The sequence below is a fragment of the Poecilia reticulata genome, linkage group LG19 (assembly GCF_000633615.1).
Source record: "Poecilia reticulata strain Guanapo linkage group LG19, Guppy_female_1.0+MT, whole genome shotgun sequence".
Taxonomy (NCBI): domain Eukaryota; kingdom Metazoa; phylum Chordata; class Actinopteri; order Cyprinodontiformes; family Poeciliidae; genus Poecilia; species Poecilia reticulata.
Genome location: NC_024349.1, coordinates 4,375,002 through 4,397,200, shown reverse-complemented (window position 1 = coordinate 4,397,200; position 22,199 = coordinate 4,375,002). Strand labels below are relative to the sequence as shown.

Below are 22,199 nucleotides of genomic sequence, written 5' to 3'. Positions count from 1 at the left end.
TTTCACTTGAATATGTGCTAACCAAATATTTGGATTATTTAGCTTGCTAGCTTAATATTGAGCTTGAAGCTAAATAGCATTTGGACCATTAATTGGTCAACTGGGAAAATACCAAAATGTAACTGTTTACATCCTCAGCTGCTCTGCTGAGCTAAAAAAACTGGGTTAAAATTTGACCCAATTAAAGCTTGAAGATACTTTCTCTATAAATGAGTCATCCTGTAGCAGTCAGTACCAAAAACAGGCTACAAAGTATTGAACATGTGCCAGTGATCCTGTTTGGTGCTGGTTCCCTGTGCCGTTTAGTGTTATTACTTTATTCCATGGAGTAGTTTGTGTTGATTTCTCTCAATGTCTGGATTACTTCGGTTTGTACTGACATCATCTGGGGCTGAAAACATTGACGTGTTTTCTCCACTGTAACTTCCAAAGGATGTGTGGAAGGAAAACTCAGGGAAGTTGATTCATCCTTTCCCTCTGTTAGTCTGTCACGATGCTCTTCCGGCGCTGGAGGAGTTGAGTCAGGATTGGCTGCTGATGATTGAGAACGGGTCTGAGTGTAGAACAGCCGCGCTGTAGGTGGGTCGGTGTTTGATTGTGAGCGGACATGTGGTCTCCATCTGACATCGGTATCAGGTTTCTAACCGTGTGGCGTCCACCAGCAGAGCAGCTACACAAGCTAAAGCCATTAGCAGCGTCAGTGGCTTCATGTAGAACCACATGTGAGAGCAGTTACACATGTCAGCAAAACCAAACTGGACAAGGACGTTTCTACTGACGCAAAGCACACACTGCAAAAAACACCAAACCTTACCAACTATTTTTTTATGTCTCGTTTTTAGTGCAAATATTTAAAAATAAGACAAAACTAACTTGCAACTATCAATTCAGCAAGATATGGGTCTGTTTAAGGTAAATAACTCCTTAATATTGATGAAAAATACTTATAACAGGAACATTTTAAGTGAAAAAAATCTGCCAATTTAATTAGTGTTTTTCATCAATATGAAGGAATTATTTACTTAAAAGCAGCTCCTGTATTTTGCTGATGATTTACCTTTTAGTTAGTTTTGTCTTAATTCAACTGCACTAAGATATTTGCTATAGAAAGGAGACAGGAATACCTGTTAGATTGTGTTGTTTGCAGTGCATGTGTTGTGATTTAGGGAGCAGCCATGAATGTTGGTGGATCTCAGACGTGATGATTCTGTTTTCCAGTGAATCTGTTTTTGTTTTTCACACTAACTTGTTACAGATGTGGGCGACGTTTGATTAGACATGTGAAACTGGAGCGGAGATGAAAAATGTGAGGAGGAAAATTAAAATAATCCGTCTGGTGGATGTTTTTCACTTCGTATTTTGAATTCATAACAGACGGAGCCAGTCAGTCAGCATCATTATACAGTTGGTAGATCTTGACAAAGAACTGTCTGTTGGCTTCGCGACGCATTTCTGACCAGATCTGATGCTGCGGTGACCGACTGTGACGCTTCAGGGTCTAAAGATTTATTTCTATTCTAAAATCAGACCTCAAATAAATTATTGTTATTTTGAAGTAATTTAAAACTGATGGTTGTGAACTTTGTTCATAAGTTAAGCAATGATGGGTCCAGGTTAGTCGGTACGTTTTTACCATTTGTAAAATAATGTGGGCTATTTACTGGGTTCATTTTCCTATTTATTATTTTATCTATTCGTTTATAAATGGCACTTTCCAACTAAATATTTAGTTTGATAACTAAATATTTATTTTGAAGATAAATATATTTTTTAAACCAACTAAATTATTTTCTCAGAGCTAGCCAAGTATTTAGCTTCAAAACTGAATATTTAGCTTGCTCACTAAGTATTTGGTTAGCAAACTAAATATTTATTTTGAAGGTAAATATTTATTTAATTAAATAGTTAGCTGGCTGCACAGTGGCGCAGTTGGTAAAGCTGTTGCCTTGCAGCAAGAAGGTTCTGGGTTCAATTCCCGGTCTTTCTGCATGGAGTCTCCATGTTCTCCCTGTGCATGGTGGGTTTTCTCCAGGTACTCCGGTTTCCTCCCACAGTCCAAAAACATGACTGTCAGGTTAATTGGCCTCTCCAAATTGCCCCTAGGTGTGTGTGTGTGTGTGCATTGTTGTGTGTCCTGTGTGTCTCTGTGTTGCCCTGCGACAGACTGGCGACCTGTCCAGGTGACCTGTCCAGGTGACCTGTCCAGGTGACCCTGCCTCTCACCCAGAACATTAGCTGGAGAGGCACCAGCAACCCTCCCGACCCACTGAGGGACAAGGGTGAAAGAAGATGGATGGATGAAATATTTAGCTCCAAAATAAATATTTACCTAGTAAGCTACTTTTTTAACCCAAATATTCTGTTAGTAAGATAAATATTTAGCTTCAAACTAAATATTTAGTTTGAACCTAAGAATAGAGATTACAAGTTGATAAATATAACTAAATAAGTTGGTAACTTCAAACTAGATATTTTGCTTGCTATTTAAAAATTGTGTCAGAAAGTATTTAATTAACAATCTAAATATTTATTTTGACATTAAAGATGTATTTACCGTAACTAAATATTTAGTTAACAAGCTAAATATGTAGCTTTCAACTAAACATTTAGTTTGAAGCTACATATTTATGTCAAAACCAATAAAATATGTGGCTTTTAAACTAAAATATTCTGCTAACTAAATATTTAGTTCACTAATTAAATATTTAGTTTGAAACTGTAATGTTTATAAGTGATTGAATAATATAATAATAAAATCCAAATAAATTTTTGACTGTGTAACTTTACTGCCCCTACATTCTCCAGCCACTTTTTAAAGGACGGCAGATAAATAAATGGGTTTGTGCATAAAGTAGTGAAGCAGAGAGCAAAGCGCTGCGACTCGCAGGGCGAAGACGTGAAAACATGAGACGGCATCTCTGAGCTGAAGGAGCAAGTTGGACACAACAACACCAACACAGGCCAGGAGTCGGAGGGGGGATGGCGGGAGGTCAGAGGGCAGATCTTCAGAAATAGATGCAACACACATTCAGACGTGGCACAGAGAAACCGGGCCGAGGTTTTCTGGGCTTCACCTGTTCCTCTGCTTCCAAACTCACAGGAATCAGCCGTCACACCAACGGCAACCAGGAGAGACTCTAGTCTGGAACTATAAGGAAAAATCCCCTTCAAACTGGGCCTGGACTTTGACTAGGCCCTCCTACCTCATATCTCTGTTATTTCAGAATATTATATAATGATTTCATTAAACTTAAATGACAGTGTTACAAACATGAAGAGCGTTATTCTTATTTTTAATACACACAGATACACTGGTCTTGTTTTAAGACTAGAAATACAATTAAATCTTGAAAATAAAACTAACATTGTTTCAGTATGTTACTCTAAAATCAAAAATAAAAGTGAAAAACATGAGAAATGTCATGAAGTATTGAAAAAACATTTATCCTGAACAAAAATGATACAGCAAGACAAGCACACAAAACAAAAACACAAAATCTTTCCAGGTATTTTTGGCCTAGTTCAGGGGTGTCTAAAGTCTGTCCTCGAGGCCCGGCATCCGGCATGTTTTAGTTCTCTCCCTAGTGGTTATAACAACCTGCTCAGCAAGTCAGTGTTCTCCTTAGGCCTCCTAATGAGCCATCATTTGATGCAGGTCTGTAAAACCAGGAAGAGAATTAAAACATGCAGGATTCCAGCCCTTAAGGACCTACTTGGACACCCCTGGCCTAGTTTCTAGTCCAAATATATTAGTAGACTTGAAATAAGACAAAACGAGCTGATAAGTAGCTTTTAAGATGAAGGAGTTTGTTGTCCTTAATAATTCCTGGACATTAGTGGTTCCACCGGCAGATTATTTCACCTACAGCAACACATTTCCTATGTTTTAAGTGAAACAAAACATGGGAACCACTTTAACCACTACTTTACCTAAAACAGGCTCCCATGTCTGGTTCTGAGATATTTTAACTATAACCTAGACCAGAAATACTTGGTAAGATGTTTCAGTGTATTGGCAGAGGAAGCTGAAGGTGTGTGAACGCCTGACGGGTTGGTCACGTCTCAGTTGTGCTGAGAGGATTCATGAAGAGTCGTGACTGAATGTGAGATCGGAGCGGGTCGGGTCGGACATGGTGCGGGTCCCTGCTGGGCATTCGGAGCGACGCAGAGCCGGGCGTCAGGAGAACGGGTCGGGACGAGGTCCATCCATCCTCATCATCCTCAGTCTTCCTCCCCCTGAAACGTTTTCTGCCTGGAGTCATCCTGAGAAAGTCAGAGGCTCTGGACTTGGTTCTGGTTTGATTCATGCACTCGTGAGGTTTTCAGGCTAGATAAGGTATCTGTCTGCAGAAAAATAAAACTCCTCTGCGTTTTGTGTTTGTGTTGGTCCTGAAGGTACGACGAAGAGTCCGATTACCTCAGTGAAACCGGCCTGGTTCCACATCTGCTCCTGCTGCGTATGCCAGCGGATCGGATGTGACATCACACTGTGTGTTTCTATGGTTACTAGTGAAATGAGGCCCGACTACATGATTTACAGCCACCCGATGGCGCGTTACTCTCCTGGCTGGGTGAGAAGATGATGGCGGCGGCTGAAATGAACGCCGTTCTTTCTGAGTTCATGTCAGAGGCAGACGCTGTGATTATCTGAGCCTTCGGTCCAGGAGTCTGGCTGCCAGGATGACCAGGATGTCTTACAGTTAAAGGAGTTTAGCTTCTAAAATAACCTGCTTTAAGGTGGAATGACTGAAAAAGTAAAGTTTACTTAATACATAACAAAAAAATTGAGCTGCAACTGTTACTTTAGTAGTCAATTGTCAACTGGCACAATTTGCTAATTTTTCATTTAAGCCTTTTTATGCAAAATTTGAAAATATTAAAGGGTGCAAATAAATAATTCAATTCATTTTTTAAATAAGAAAATAAACGTTTTATTGCCTAAAATGCCATCACAGCATTCATTTAGTGAATGTTTGATCATTTTTGCAGCTAAACAAATTCTTCTAACCTGTGAAAAGTTCGACCTTTTCTGTTTGACTGAACAACAGTTCAACGTAGAGTTGATCTGTTGATTATGTTTTTTATTTAACTGGTTAATAATTGAAGGCAAAAGGTGAACATATTTAAAGACGAGTTAAAATATTTAAACTCGTTTCATTTAGTCTTAAGTTCAAAATGTAAGTATTTTTATGCAGTTTGGCTTAATTACTGCTCAGTTTGTTGGTCTTTGTTCTCTAGTTAACAATTAATTGATAACTACATTATTAACAACACAGTCAGAGTGGTAATTAAACCAAAACTGCACAAAATTGTATCTTAAACTTAGCATCTAAGATATAAAACAACGTGTGTCTGTAAATATTTTCCCAGAACTCGTCAACTGGAATAGTTTAAATAAATTCTGAAAAATCAGCAGAATGTGTCAGTTTTCTTTATGTGATTCATCATCAGAATAACTGATTATTACTAATTGAAGTCCTATCTGACATACAGTGTTGCTGAAAGGCTGCAGAATCATTTTACTAATATCTTAGATTTTTTGTTTGCGGGAACTTATTGTTTGACTGGAACAATCAAGCATCACTGTGAAGAGATAAAGTTTTAAAACCAGCTGCATAGAATCGCAGAGATCTTGGCTGCAGGATTGGTAAATGGCTTTAAATGTCTTTTTTAAGAGTGAAAAACAAAGAAAACATCAAGACAAAAGCAGCTTTGTTCTCTTGAAAGACAGAAAAAATATGATTTAAGTCTAGAAACCACCGTATCATATGTCATTTATTTAATTCATGCTTTGCTCTGGTCGGTTCTCTTTGGTTTCCTCGTATTTGTTTAGCGTGACTCAAGCTGAACGGCAGACATTTCTCAGAGATGCAGCTTCACATGAAACCGTCTAACATACAGGGACTGGATCCTTGTTCTCCAAGCCATTGTGTTCTGGTCGTTCATCACAAACCCTCTTTGTGCCGGGCGGAGAACTCGGGTCACAATATTTGAACAGCTGCGGACTGTATGGTGTGTCTGGTTGTGTTGGTCTGTTGACACTCGGAGCAGGAATCCGTTTGATTAGATGTGAGAATTTGGAGAGTGAACTGCTCAGCAAGCAGGAATGAAACGTTTTACTAGCGCAGAAAATGATCAGTATATTGTGTACAGTAAAATAAGACAGGATATTTTCTGTTTCCTGTTCTTACCTGGCATGGTTTCTGCTGCTGTAGTTCAGCTGCTTCAAGGTTCAACGTGTTGCTCGTTCAGAGATGATGTTTTTTGTGTAGCTTGGTTGTAGCGAGTAGCTATCTGAGCTGATGCTGCTTGAGTATCGTCTGGAACCGCTCAGCCCATTTCCATCCGACATCAGCAGGACGTTTATGTCCACACTGCTGTCACTCACTGGATATTTTGTTTTTCACACAATTCTCAGTAAAAATGAGAGACAAACGTTCGTCACCAACAATCATGTCATGTTTAAAGTCACTTAAATTACATCTCCTCCTCCCATCAGGTTGGTTAAACCTGATGATAGAGGACCTAAACCTGGAGGGTTGGTCTCCTGCAACTTTTAGATGTGTCTCAACTTCAACACACCTGAGTAAAATAATGAGGTTGTTATCAGGACTCTGGAGAACCTGACTGCACTTAGGAGGAGATTCAGCTGTTGGATTCAAGTGTGTTGGACCAGGGAGACATTAAGAGCTGCAGGACACCGGCCCTCCATGACCAGGATTGCCCACCCCTGACCTAAACTCTTTCCTCTGAACAAAAAAGTGCCCTTCTCAAATCTTTTTTTCTTTTTTTTAACAGTGTACAGTCTGCAGTCCAAGCTAAGATGGATGTAGCAGCCTGTGTTTCCTACATTGCATTTTGTGATCTTTCCTGACAAATCTATTCTTGTCAATCTGATTGTTAGAGAAACCAAAATATAGAAAGTTGACCACATTAAACATCTGCATCAGATACATATGACTATTTGATTTAATATATATATATAAATACAACCATGATTGCATGTAATGAATACAGAGAGTGCCTGGTCTTAATACCAGTTGAGCATTTTTAAAGCTTGGAGCAAAAAGCATTTATTTACCTGATAGATTCTGAACAAACTGCGGTCTTATTCTCAGCTCCATCACTAATCCTTGGTTGAGTTTTTACAAGAGTGTTGACAGGTGAAAGATCTCTGTTATATTTCAAAATGTTGGAATAAAACGGTTTCACATCAAACAGAACAATCAGAACGTGTTGTCAGGATCTTCAAAACCTCAGAGGGAACAGCATTGAGATAAATCGTTCATCAGGATTTGATTTGGCCTCAGGATCAGGAGTTACCAGAAAAATCCTTCCTAATTGTTATAAAAGTCACTTTGTTGCTCAGCCTCAGAACAGAACGTCAGGTTCTGATTTCTAAGTAATTTTACAGTTTCCTAGAAATATACAGTCCCATTCAATAAACTAAGATATTATTGAAAGGGTCATTTCAGTAGCTTCATCTTTTAAGATGATTTTAGTGAAAATACAAGATTTAAGATTATAATACACCACACTAATAAAAAGTATTTTTAAAAACAAAACTTTGTGCATAATCCAAAGTACCTACGTAAAGTTTGTAATTTTTAATCTTAGCATATTCTAATTTCATGAATATTACTGTATATCAGTAGAGAAAATTTGGAGAGCCATATTGGAAAACCTGACAGGGGCCCATTATGTTGTTCTGGAATACAGAAATGTTTGTTTAAATAGTTGAACTTCAGTTTAAATAACTTATTGTGCTGTGATCTGAGAAGTGAGTGACGGCTTTGAATCTGCCTCAGGTGGATGAGTCATGTCTAATTGGACAGAGACCAGTTTGTTGTTACTGGACACCAGTAATGGTTCTGTTGGGAGAGGCATCGACTGCATGTTGTCACTTCTGACTCGCTTCATCGACCTCAATCTGTCAGTATCAGGAAATTCTCCTCGACTTCTGCCTTCCATGTGTGACCGGTGGATTTCTGCGTTGTGTGTGTTGTGTGGTGATCAGACAAACCACAAGACATCAAGTCTGGGTTTGGAGGGTCTCCGTTTATTTAATCTCTCCCCAGTGGAACGAATAACAAAAGGGCTGCTAACGTACCTGTCAATYKGGAGATATTAGCATTAGCACCTAGCATGTGCTCCAGTTCTCCAACCCGATCTATACAAAATAATAGTTAGCATGCATCAAATGATATAAAGGTGTAATAGCAACTCAAATGAAAATATCCAAACACTTATCATTAATACAGAAGGAAAAATAAACATTTGAACAATATAAATGAAAGGATTACAATAGATTATAAAACTTGCCTCTCCCCAGTGGAACGAATAACAAAAGGGGAGAGGAAATTAATAACTTAATATTTATAATAGTCCTGGAGGACCCTGAACAAAAGAAGAAGAAAATAAGGCGGAGTTGGAGGACCAAACCTCTTATAGTAGACACAGAGGAACACAGCAACAGTCAAGTAGAAGCAGACAAATACATAAAAGAACACATTTTGTGGAAATATAAAACTATTAATATAGACCCAGTTACACATGCATTTTCAACACATAGATATTAGTCTGGTTATTTTTAAATTCCTGACCCAAAAGTCCATAGAGCCGGGTTAGTTTGGGCTGTGTGAATGTGTATCGAACTCTGATATGGACTAAAAAAAGCAAACTCAGACATCGGAACTATGGTGCAGCTCGGATATGTAACCAAGTGGATCAGAGATCCGCTCCAGAAGCAGACAGTGGACTACAGAGCAGGGCATTCTGGGTAAATACAACCAAAACTAATGTGCTAGTCTAGCGCTAGGAGGAGAAATGACTTGGGAAAGAGAAATATTTTGTTTCTGTCAGTGTCTTCTTCAGAGGTTTTGTGTTGTTTCCTTCAGTGGTTCTTGGTGCAGCGCCCCCACAGGTGAGGAGGGGAACAGGTTGCTCAAAGGGTTTGGCTGGTTTTTATGCAGAGAGAAAAAGAACCGCAGCAGCTGCAAATGGATCAAATGTTGCAATTTTGGTAATCAGTCGAACCGAGTCTACAGGACTACCTGGTGTGAAAACAACTTATGTTTTCTCCACAAGAATCATCAATGAGGAAACGCTTTAAGCCAGGGTGTGAAACTCATTTTAATGCTTGGTCACAAGAGAAAGACTGTTTTTAAAGGGTCAATTCTGGAAGAATGTGTTGATAACACTACCTCTGGAAATGAAATAACACCTTGACTTAATTTGGCAGGATAGCATACAACTAAAATTTGTCTAGAGCTGCATTTGGTCCACGGACCTTGAGTTTGAAACGTGGTTTGAACCCATGTGCTTTAAGATCCTGACAGGATGAGGCTGACAGGGACGTGTCAGTGTGACTTTGTGTTTGCTGGTTGTTATGAATGCTGATGAGTCAGATGTGTGGCTGCATCTGTTCATGATGTTCTTTGCTGCCATTGTAAAGACAGAATGGCATTTAGCTTTTGTCTTCAGGCTGTCTCTGTGCTCAGACTCACTGTGAATGTGCAGAACGTGCCGCGTTCAAGAAACCAGAAATGACAGTCAGCACCTGCTCACGTGAGCTACGCTAATGAGCTCATTTTGTGCGGCCACCAACTGCACATAAAAAGATAAGTATTTGTCTTTTTATAACCAGAAGTGTCAATAAAAGTGGAGTTGTAAACTTATTTTTTTATTATTCTTGAAGGTAACCTATTATGCAAAATTCACATTTTGCACATTTTTGTACTTCCACTTGAGTTTCTAATGGTTCTCAAAGCAGCACAAACCCAAAACACCCAGACCGTTTTTGACAATAAGTCAATGTTTTTTGGTGTCTGGAAAATGAGAAGTTTCAAAATCCTCCCGATTGTTGAGTCATAATCTATGGACAATGTACAATGGCTGCTGGAAAAGACAAGAGTTTAGTTGTTGACCTGCCATTCAGAGACTACTTGCTGCATTCTGGTTGGTTGTGCAGGAGGTTCTGCTAATGCTTTTCAAAGATGTACAGTTGTATACGTGCATCTGTTTGCAGCTAAGAACGATTTTGTGCAAAAAATGTAATGAACACGTTTTAATATTGCCCGTTAACCTATCCTAACCTGTTCAAGGAAGAAAAATAGGTCACTTTTAACAGAAAGACGTTTTTGGAAACATTGTCACATAGACAGAGCTTCAGGTTGCTGTAAAAGAATATGTACTTTTACTGACAGTAACTTAGCTTCATATCCTCCCAGAAGCTTTGCCTCTATTCCTTTGCGGATCGGATCACAGATGGATCAGCATCTGGAGCAGCGGAGCTGAAAAAGGCACAGAAAGCAGCTCTGATGGTGGTTCAGACAGAAACACAGAATGTTCTGAGTCATTGTTTGGTATCTGATCTGCAGCTGCTTTATCACAACAACAGCAGCCAACATTGCGAGAAACACTGATGAACTAAAGAGGGTGCCTGCAGTGCAAGGTGAGCTGGAAACAGAGAGGAATGTGAGATATTATCACTGAAACTTGGATAATTACACAATAAATATTATCTAAAACTGTCTTAAGAGAAACAACCATCTGGAAGCTTTTGAGATTTGGTGAGAGGTAAAAGAACAGATCTTATAAAGGATTTTAAGAGAGGTGCCGCAAATCTTTCAGCCACAGTTAATATTTCTTAAATAAAGCAAATATTTTGTACTTAACCAGAGATCATATAAATATTAATTAATAATATTTTACTGGAACCTCCAGGGCAAATCAGACAGCAATAAAAGTGAATTACCACAACCAACCAGACGAACACTTAACATAATGAGTAAGAAACAAAACATTTGAATGGCTAGAATAACAGTTTGCTCCAATCTGATGGTTGGAGAGCAGATGAAAAACAATACATTTATTTGTTGTTGAGCTCATACTTCTATTTATTCAATAATTTAGCAGAAAAAAGGGTTTTAGAATTGAGAATGTTGCTTATTTGATAATATATTAAAATGCAATTAATTAATTACAGACCCTAATATTTTCATTGAATCTCATCACTAATTCTAAGAACTCCTACATTTTGCACACTGCATATGTCAGGGTGAAATCCAGGTGAAATAGGAGCAGATGGTGTAGAAATACTCCTGGCCTTTTCTAACTACAGGCCACAACTGGACTCACTTCGGGCCCTTAGAAGCCCGCAGTCTGAATAATCGCTGTGCTTCTTAACTGTGAAGGTGTTATACGTGTTTAACACAGGCCAGAGGGTCATCATGACCCCTGTAACTGTGGAATGACAGGATTTATGGTGCAGCAGTGGAGCAGCTGGTGGACGCAGTGAGAGGACAGCGGGGTGAGAAACGGGTTCGCTGCAGCCGCGCCCTGACCACTGCTGGCTGCTGCGCTGCTCTCACAGCTCTGAGGTCTCCTAAACACATGCAGTTAAATTTAGACCGGCTCAGACTGACCACAGTCAGACCTCCTGAAATCTGGCTTTCATTGTTTGCCCCGTCTCTCTCTCTCTCTCTTCGCTCGGCCACTGTCTGTGGGTTTTTTATTTACTTTTCTGACTCGTTTTCTCCTCAGGACCCCCTACCATCGCGGACACACACCCTCTGCTCCCCATCAGGCTCTGGGGCGGCAGAGGGAGGCTGATTTACATGGTGTTTGCTCAGGGTTAGCTCTCATAGTTCTGGAGGAAATTAAATGTTCGAGTTACAGCCTGGATTGATTCGGGTTACCTAAAATACTGGAGCTGTTCCTGGAAGAACTCCTGTCTGAACAGAGAGCGTTCTCATGGTGTTCATCCAAATGTTCAGACTTTCACCTTTTATTCCTGCCTACTGTTCTGTTGGTGGACAGTTTAATGGAAGATGGAGTTATAGTTGTGCTTCCTTGTGTTTTTCTTGGCTTTCTCAGTAGAGAAAATCCATCTTGCTTCACCTGCAAATTCCAGTTGCTTTTCGTCTGCTTTATATGACGGCTTATTAGGGCCAATGTAGATTTTTAAAAAAAAGAGAGAGAGGAGTAAATTTCCACCAGAAAGCTCAAAAGCTTTGAGACTAATTCCAGAAATTTTCTAGAAAAAAAACATTTGAAAAATGTAAAATTTGCTCATTTCTGAGTTTTTTTCTAGCAACGTTTTGAGGCTCTGTTGTGTAAACAAAACCTCAGATTGTTGAGAAGAACACAGATTTGTTAAATCACCTCATTTAATCTGATCTAAGGTCTTTCATTCTCTCACAGTTAAACTTTTAGTCTCTCTGTTTATTTTCCTAAATGTTGACCTCATGTGCATCTGGACTTTTTCAGGAATGTAGTTTTAATCATGACGTCAAGCAGGCTAACAATGCTTGACCTTTTCTCTGACCCGCTGAGTTTGTTTGCCAACTTTTTTCTTCCTACCAATTTTTTTAAAATACTGAATTATTTAATGATTTCCCACTTTAAACTTATCAAATCTCACATTCTTTCTTGAAAAATCATTTCTTTTTTTCTTCCATTTGCTATAAATATTGATCTCAGCTCATGAAGAGATCAGATTTATCAGAAATGTTAATGAATGACATTCCTCTACCAGTCGCACCCTTCCTCCTCCTCTTCTTCCTCCTCTTCAGCTCGAAGCTCATTGGCCCGTGACTGGCTCCTGATGGCCGCCATGAACATGACGGGATCATCTATTAGCATAACTGTTTCTCATTATCTCTGCCACCTACTGATCTTTTTCTCAACAGGGGGGCGATCCAGCCTCAACGCTCCAGTTTAGTTCTGTTTTATTTACTTTCTATAAGCACACATTTAATATCAATCAGAACCGTTTTCAGAATTAGAACTGTGAACAATAATTATTTATATTTTTATTAAAAGAAACCTTCTTTCATCTAAATTAACAACACTAAAAGGCCACTTATTTAACAAAAATCCACTAAATACAGTATATTATAGATGATGTAGGAGCAATTATTTGGAAGGGGATTTTTTGTGATAAGTTAATTTTATAAATTGTTCTCACTGAACAACAGTTTATAGCCTGTAAGTGGAGAAACAGATGGCTTTATAGTCAGTAGTTCATGTTTTATTAATTCAGCTCCCTGCCCACTTATGGCTTTGGAAGCATTTATCTGCATAATGTATATCTGTGACTAGTTTAAGAGCATCTTGTTTCTGATACAATTTAATTTCATTCAGTTTTATTTATTTGGCACCAAATGTCTTTTAAATGTACAAAGTGGTTCAGTTTGTATCCAAATATAAATGTGTAATTTAGATAAATTAAACTCTATTCCATTTTATAATGCTACAGTCACATCCAGCTTCAAGAATGCAGTTTATTACTTTCCTAATTATGGTACAGTGCATCAGAATTGATATATTATTGTAAGTTATCTAAGGAAGCAGCAACGAGAGTAAGAAAAACTCCTGGATAATCTGAAACGATTAATGTGATTAGTTATGATGAATTGATTATTGAGATAATTTTCAACTAGTTTAGTAATTGATTAAACCTTAAATGGAGTTTACAGACTCCTAAAAGTCCATCCATCCATCCATCCATCCATCCATCCATCCATTTTCTTACACCCTTGTCCCTCAGTGGGGTCGGGAGGTGCTGGTGCCTCTCCAGCTAACGTTTCGGGCGAGAGACGGGGTCACCTGGACAGGTCGCCAGTCTGTCGCAGGGCAACACAGAGACACACAGGACACACAACCATGCACACACACACTCACACCTAGACACGCAATTTAGACAGACAAATTAACCTGACAGTCATGTTTTTGGACTGTGGGAGGAAACCGGAGTACCCGGAGAAAACCCATCATGCACAGGGAGAACATAGAGACTCCATGCAGAAAGACCGGGAATCGAACCCAGAACCTTCTTGCTGCAAGGCAACAGCTCTCTCCTAAAAGTCATTTTGCTAAAAGAACAGCATATTCAGAGTTTATACAGTTATTTATATATATTTGACTCTGTCGTTGTTCTACCCAGAACTCCTGAAGTGGCTCTAAATAGTGGATTTAGCTTCACCTGGTTCAAATTCTATAAAGAATTTTCATAAGCACCGTTTGCTATCCAATTATTATTTGGTCAATCAAGTAATAATAATAATCAATTGATCAGCCCTGCACTGTATTAATGTCATTTCAAGCAGAAAGGCCTGAACGTTTTACATAGAAGTATTTTTTAGCTGCAGATTCATCCTTTATAAATGATCAAGCACATACTAGAGAAACGCTGTTATTGCATTTTAGACAATGAAATGCTTATTTTCTTATTTAAAAAAGGAATTGAATTGTTAATTGGCATCTTTTAATACTGTAAAAAAAAGAAGCTAATGTGGTTAAAAAACCTTCAGAAGGAGCCGATTTTTTATCCATTTCTTATCAGAATAATCAACTACTAAAATAGTTGTTGGCTGCAGCCGTAGCCCTCTGTGTGTATTCTGTCTCTGATTCATGTTTTAGTCACTTGTACTCCTGTCTGTTGTGCATCCGGTTTGGTTCGGTGATCCTCTGCAGCCTGTGTAGGAGGATAGTGTGATGGATTAGCAGATTTGTTATTTTTTCATCCACTGGACCCTCATATGCTGCTCAGCAGAATAACAGATGAACTGAATCTGAAACACCTGAATAAAAGTGACATCCCAACCAGACAGATGTCCAGAAGTCAGTCAGGAATCGTCCACCTCGTCCACCTCGTCCACCGTCAGAGGACAGCCTTTGTGTCGCCTCGCTGAGGATTCCTCCAATCTGGGATCTGGTGGGTGATTTGACACCCCTCGTCTCTTCCTTCTTACTTCACTGCATCCGGCCAATCAGTAAACAGAAAGACCTGGTCACATGGTGTGTCCCCCGCTCCCCTTCCTGGTTGCCATGACAACGAGCCCTGGTCCGGGCAGCATCTTGCTGTGGTGAGAAAGAAGAGCAAGAGAAGAGGAGGCAGACAGAGAGGAAGGAGGAGAATCGAACGCTGCGAGCCGGAGGGAGGGAAACCTTTTCGGATCCGGTGCCTGTTCCCGTTTGCCCTCCATGCTGTAAGTCATCTCTGTCCGTTCGTCTCATCCAGCCGCAGCTAACCCAGATGACTGACTCGGTTCCACTTACTGAGATAAATATCCGACGGTGTGTCTTTAAGGATTTCGCAGGTGACATCATGTGAATTTTTTGTGATCCACTGAGAACGCGGCGCGCCTCACCTCAGGCCTTTGTTTGTGTGCTTTAGTCAGCGTCCGCTCATCCTGAATGACAGATCTCTATAGTGAACAGAGGCGTGGTGAGATCAAGCAGCTCAGCTCTGATAAAGGCACTTCCATAATGTGGTGAATCTCTCTCTGATGTATTGTGATCTGGCAGCAAGTGATTTAGCCTTTATTTTCATTCCTGCTGCTTTAAACTGCTCTCTTCCTCTCTCTATCCAGTTCACTCTCACACAAGCAGACCTGTTTGCTTCTCTGCATCCTCCTGTGGTTCTGTTTAATTAGCAAATCCGTGCAAATCCAACTAGGGCAGCTTGTTCTGATTGGAGACCTCATATGTAGAATGTCCTTGTGCTGCTGGAAACAGGGATTTCCTGGCTTAAAAACACTTTTAGAGTTCAGACGTTTTAAATCGCGCTCCAGCTGGAGCCTTTTTTATTAGATTGTAACTGACTGCATGTACAAAACATTATTTCCCTGATAAGAAGACATTTTTAGAGTTTCAAAAATGTGAAGTTGTTTTTACAGAGATATAGTTCAGTTTGACATCAGTCTGCAGTAAATGTGACTGGAAGGCACTGAGCAAAACAAGCAGGTCAAATCCAGATCCGGTTTTGGGTCCACACTGAATTTTCATCTGCAGATCACAAAAACTAATATACAATGTAATAATATAACACCCAGCAGATACAGGCTCATTTTCACCGTCTGTTGGGACTGACTGGGATGGACAGGAAAGAAAACAGCCATATAAATAAAAATCACATAAAAACACAAAAGCCTCTTCTAGAAAGTCAGGTTTCTCTCTATCTGGTTAATGCTTGGCTCAGCTGGGTCTCCATTGGTAATGCGTTCCTCTCTTTATAGGTGTGAATTGGGACAGGAACGTGTGCGGGCTGCGATGGTGTCATTTTGTGTCTTTTGTGCTCTTGGGCTGCCAGTTTAGCTGAAATCTTTCGGTATAATTGTTTACTATGGGTTGCCTTGTCCAGTTGTCGCCGATTGGGCAGGAATTTGGTTGGACCATGCACATGCAGGAGCTCAATGGTCCAATGTGCTGCTCACCATCTTGGCATCTATACTGTCTCTTTGCAGATTGGTTGAAATGTTGTCAAAGGACAAAACGATCAACTAAAGCAGCTGGGAAAATGGAAATAAATTTGGCTGAAGCTGACTGAGGAAGCTTGTTTACCAGGCACATTGTGCCATTTTATAGCACAATGAAGTAACTATGTTAACATCAGTTGTTAAAAAATGACATATATATCAGAAATGGCTTAAAAGAAACCTTACTTTGTAATTTAGCATCTTTTAATTGGGCCTATGTCTCTTTAAAAACTCCTACTTTTTCTGAAACTCCGCCTTCAGCAACTAACATGGCTCCTCTATTTAACCTTTAACAACATTTTTACCAGTGTTTCACTGAGAAGTAGCTAAAGGAATGATCTCAGCAGAGGTGCAGTTCCCCTAGGCGCTTGCTAACTGCTGCTGGCTAGTCTGAAGGAACTGAGTGGGGGAGTCTCTGGAGAAGGACTGCTCTCTGAGGCTGAAACCCAGAAGCTTGTGGAGAAGGCAGAGGGTGGAGCTAGGTCCACCCAGGCGTTTAGCACAGCTGAATGGTTGCCATGGAGATTAAAGGATTTCTCAAACACGTCTAAAAGAATCAGGTATATTTTTGATGAGGGAACAACATGATGTAAATCCATAAAAAGAAGGTTTTACATGACACCGCCCCTTTAAAGCAGCAGGAGCTCTGACACACACAGCTAAACCCCTGAGCGCTGAGTCAGGAACACTTTCCATGGTGAAGAAAACAGCAGAACGAGGAAGCAATGCAAACTTTACCTGCAAGAATCACGTTGACTGAAACACGTTTACTAAATCATTACAACTCATCCTTCTTTAGTGATGCAGTAAAACTATTAGATGGAAAAAGTATTAGTCAGAAATTAATAAAATGTTCAGATATTGTTTATTGATTTTGTGCAGTTAGGTGGAATAGACATTTTGCAATGAAAACATTCTTTCATCATTAGAACAATGAATGAGTTTTGCTATGTGGCTGTATAGAAGTTGAACTTTAAACTGTTTGAGAGGGATTATAAATACCTTAAGTCTTTAGTCTCTGGTCTCAAAAAACAAGCAAACAAAATTATGAACAAGTTGAAAGAAAGTTAAAGAAGGAGAGAATATGATGTAATACCTAACGTGGAGTTTGATCTAAGAGAAGATTTTAACTGTCCAATCAGAGCAGAGAACAAAAATAAAAGGCCTTTTCTGATCAAAGTGAAGGAAATTGATCTGATTGTCTCCTTTGTGTTTTCCTGTGATTTAATTTAACATTTGATCTTTACCATCCTGTAAGTAGAAGACATTTCCTGTGACAAACAGCAGCGGCTTCACTAAGTGATTCTCAGTTATCTCTTCCCTCCATTCTTTAAATAATCACAACTGGTGAGGCGTTGATAAAGAAAATACTGTATGTTTTTGTAGCAGGAAGACAAATGTAAGATTGTTTTGTGATTGAGAAAGAACAAAGCAGTTTATCAGTGGCGCATATTTCTGTCTGCAGAGAGCAGCCAAAGGCTCGCTACAGTAAATCATTTTTATGCAACGTCTTTCCTTGTAAAGCAATTGTTTGGACGTTATAATTTTCCAGAGTTGTAATCTTATGGTCTTCCACTGAAGCTAACTTTAGCCTCACTTAAACCCGTTGCACAATCTGTGTGTGAAACAGACGAATGGACTTTTGTGGAAGTTATAGACCCTTAAACAAAAAACTCATAAGAACTCAGAAATTAGAACCAACACATCATAAAGGATTTTTCCTGTAATTTTAACGGAATGACACACAGTTAATTTTTATTATTTTATTGATTTATGATGCCTTTTTTATGGTCTTCTGTTGATAACATCCACCTTTCTGAATTTCCTGCTAAGATAAGTGATTTATATTTTCTATGGTGTGTAATCATGCACAGAGGTTAACATGACGCTGCACTATTAATGAGAACTTAAAGCTCTAGCAACCAGTGATTCTTTAGTCCAAACTCCTAACTTGACCTGGGATGAATGGCAGTTCAGTCCAGACCTGGTCCAAGTCTTATTTTAGAACCAGCAGCCATGTGGGAGGGACCTGACAGCAGAATCAGAATCAGTTTTATTGGCCCAGATTGAACACACTGCAAGGAATGTGACTTTGATTTCAAGCCCTCACAGCGTACAGATATTATTTATAAATATAGAGGAAACAAAATACAAGCTAAAGCAACAATTTATAAATATATTTCTTTGTTCACCCAATATTTATCTATTTTTAATGGCATGTTGTGGTAGTGCAAATAAGCTGAAGGTAAAATCCTAAACCAATGTGTCCAGGATGTGTGGAGTCTGCTTAGATGTAATGAGACGAATTGTCAAAGCAAATTAAAACAGAGAGGAAGTCTGGGAAACATCTGCCTGTGAAAAGATCCTTTTACTAAAGATTTCTACCTGTCTCCAGGTATCTTTAACATTTACATCAGTGGTTTTGGTATTTCATGCCCTTTTTACACTTTAACTCTAGTTCATGTATGTTCTTCATTCAAATTCATAAAGAAATGCTAGCTACTTGTTGAGGCAAGAGAAATAATTTTATCAAGTTTATGTAAAAAGTGTCATTATTGCCCTTTACTGTTAAATATCACAGTTACAAGTGTAAACATAAAGTATAATTTTTCTTAAGAGATTTGTTTATGACTTTGTCCTCCAGACCTTTGAAAATACGTTTGAAAACCCCTGATCTAAATATGTTAGGCGTCATTGCAAAATAGAAAAATACTATGTAGATCATAAACAAAAAGCAAAAAAGAGAAATTAAGAATTTTTTTTTTACAATTTGCACCTGGTTTAGTTGTCATTCTGCTCTGTTTTTGTAATTAAATAATATAACAGAAATGAAAACAATAATACAATTACATAAAGGGCAGTATAAATAAAATATATTATTATTATTGATGATTATTACAATAATAATAATAATAATAATAATAATAATAATAATAATAATAATAATAATAATAATAATAATAATAATAGACTAAGTGAAAGATATGTCAATTTTATTATGTTATTTTTTTGTTAACAGTAAATATTAAAAGCGAGTTTGCCATCCACAATATGGCGGACGCGCTGACGCATTTTTTCTCTTTGACATTGGGCGTCTGTCTTGTTTCCCACACCAAGCAAACGTAGCAGTTGTGCTGCGTCACGTTGGCAGAGACCAATCGGATTAAACTGAGCTAAAACATGCAGGAGAAGTCAGAGACGGGGCGAGGGGGTGAGACACAATTTACTAACAAAAAACTAAAGTTACAAGTTCGTAAACGACAGTTTATGCTTCATATAGGGACTATTTTCATTGTTGTTGGTAGTTTTAAATGACTGTTTGTAGAAGTTTGTCTCTTACTTCGGTGATTTTTAGCTAACAACTGCTAACTCCCCCTCCATGGTTGCCGTTATGGTCTGGACCGATCGCTCTGTGTCAGTTTCAAGTTGCGCCTTCTCTCTCTGCTGTTCTCTGCTCTGCTCCGGGCTCAACGGCCAGAGCTAACTAATTCATATCATCATTGTTTTTATTCCCTCATAAAACGCTGACGTTCCCACCAAAATGGATTTATTCTTACGGCACCAGAGTGGATTTTAACCGCTGAAGGATTCGGAGGTAGGATGACATTCCTCCCGCCCGCCGGACTAACGCGGTGTGTTTTCCTAAGGTTGCCGTGGGATCAGTGGACTGCACCTTTTGCACGTTTGGCGAATTAAACGCGCTGGTGGTTTTTAATGCAGCCACTAAGGATTTAACTGCATCCACTTGCAATAAATCTGACATGTCCTATTATCTGCATTGCACATGCACGTCTCCATGCTTGTGCATTGCTCTGGTTATCTGCCAGCCACGGTTTTAATGGGACAGCCTGTGGAATGTGTTGCATGGTGACAGCATGCGGTCTCATAATGAAATATGAAGTGTATGTTTTGTGTTTGCAAATAAGAAATGAGTAATGCAAGGGCAAGGTCATAAAGGCGTCAAAAACAATCTGGTTTCAGCAGAATGTGATATCTAAGGCTGTGCAATGTCGACGTTTTTATCTTATTTGCATCAATAACAGTTACAGCATATGGACAGACGTCTGTAGTAACTATTAATAGGCGTGTTTACAAATGAGCTGCATGTCAGAACAAACTATTTCAAATGAAAGCATCAACATAAATTTTACAGGATGCCAAGATGAGATGGGTGAGGGTTTTAAAACTTGAAATTATGTGCTGCTGTTTGTACCCTGATTTACTTTAAAACCTCTAAAGTGTTGTTAACTGAAATCAGAAAAATGGCTTAATTATGTTTTCTTGAAGCCTTCAGCAAATATTAGCGATCATTTTGTGTTTTGTGTAAATGATCTTCTGCAGCCCCTTTATTTAGCCTAAAGGTCAGTTTTGTTGGAAAAACATTTGTAACAATGGAAAACTATTCATGATAAAATGGCACCACTTGTGGGATTCGCTACAGATTTAGTCACATTCTTACTGTAGTTGAAGATACTAATTACTGTTTGCTTCCCTAATGGTTGTCACAGCTTCATTTGTAGCTTTTGTTTCTCTTCATCATAGAATGTTTTCATTTTCTAATCCTTCTCAGCGGTATCCATCTCCATAGTAACCACTTTATTCAATAATAATGAGAAAAACAAAATTAATATATTGTCTCTTTCACCAACTCTTTGGGTTTTTGTTTGTAATCGTTTTGCTGCCTACTTCTCTCTCACCTCCATCTCTTCTTTCTTCCTCTGTCTCTGCTTCGTGTCTTTCCAGAATAAATGCTTCTTTAATAAATTAGCCAGTTTTTAGAAACTCCTTAGCTTCTATGGAGGACTGATCTTGCTATAATTAGCAGGAAAAACAGAGGTAAACTTGTCACTTTATCTTTTACAGAATCAGAAAGAAAAATAAGAGAACATGAGAAAAAAACTAAGAAATCTGTAAATAAACAGATAAGGATATGATATGAGGATAGAAAATAAAAAGATTAACTAATACAGGAGAAAATGATTAAAAATAATTATAAAACAATTATTAAATGAATGACAAAATGATATAAAAATAAACAGAATGTAACAGCAAAACATTGTATTAAATACAGAATATGAAATGAGAAAATAATAAATGAAAAAGGTAACTAATAAAAAAATTAAAATAAAATGGGAAATTAAATAGTGATAATATTAATATAATGCTGTTGAAAATGATAAATATTACTTTATATCACAGTGTATATTTAAAACAGGCTGAACATGTACCTTTTCTTGGATGTAATATTTACCACATTAATTACCATATAAATCCATTTATTTATTTCTGTCTTTGTTGCCAATTTTGGCAGGATCAGCCCTCCATACATTTGTTTCCCTGTTTGCAGCCTTGCAGGTTGACTTCATGCTGGATTCAATATTGCAAAACCAAATGGCTCCTTCCTGACCCAGATTTGGTCCATACATTATGTCACAGCAACAAGAGTCATTCTGTGGTTCAACGAGGCGGAAAGTCCTGAGCCGACGGCATTTCTGTCGGACAAATACACTTATCCCGTCTCCGTTGAGTGAGGGTTTGTTTTATTGACCGACGGTATTGATTCTAATTTTACTTACATTTCAGTGAGTTTTGGTTTGCAGCAGACGTAAAGATGGACGTCTCTGAAGGCAGATGCTGTCTGTAGAGTGGGATCAGGATGGAGAGCGGCGGAGAAGGAGGATGTTTGCTTGTTGGTTGAGTCGGCAGCAGACAGAAAAGGAGGCGGCAGTGGCTTGGTTTTTATTAAATTCATTACTCGTAATTACTGCTTGTGTAGTTCTACCATGTGTGGACATATTTCATAACACAGATTACACTCATTCCCCCAGTTGGTCAACTTTAAGTATAGTGAGGGTTCACATGCAGTTTGGATGGGAACCGTTTCCTATCTGATTAGATTCTGATTCTTGTATCGATTCAGAATCAATTTTTGAGTCA

The 22,199-nt window shown here is 38.6% G+C and overlaps 1 protein-coding gene across 9 annotated transcripts in view; it reads left to right on the top strand.

Annotated features, from left to right (window-relative positions):
- The window catches only part of mical3a (microtubule associated monooxygenase, calponin and LIM domain containing 3a), a 95,838-nt gene that overhangs the window by 5,193 nt on the left and 68,446 nt on the right, over window positions 1–22,199 (top strand). For 2 of the 9 annotated variants that reach the window (XM_017310789.1, XM_017310785.1), the window contains exon 2: window positions 19,828–19,857. The exons of 2 other annotated variants lie outside the window; for them this stretch is intronic. Coding sequence is in view for 3 of the 7 variants with exons in the window: in XM_017310783.1 (XP_017166272.1) it covers window positions 14,989–14,993 (5 nt within the window). In the remaining 4 variants the exon portion in view is untranslated. Of the gene's footprint in view, window positions 1–14,828; window positions 14,994–19,827; window positions 19,858–22,199 lie in introns of those variants that run through there. 5 more of the 9 variants (XM_017310788.1, XM_017310784.1, XM_017310790.1 and 2 more) reach the window with 3 other exon arrangements.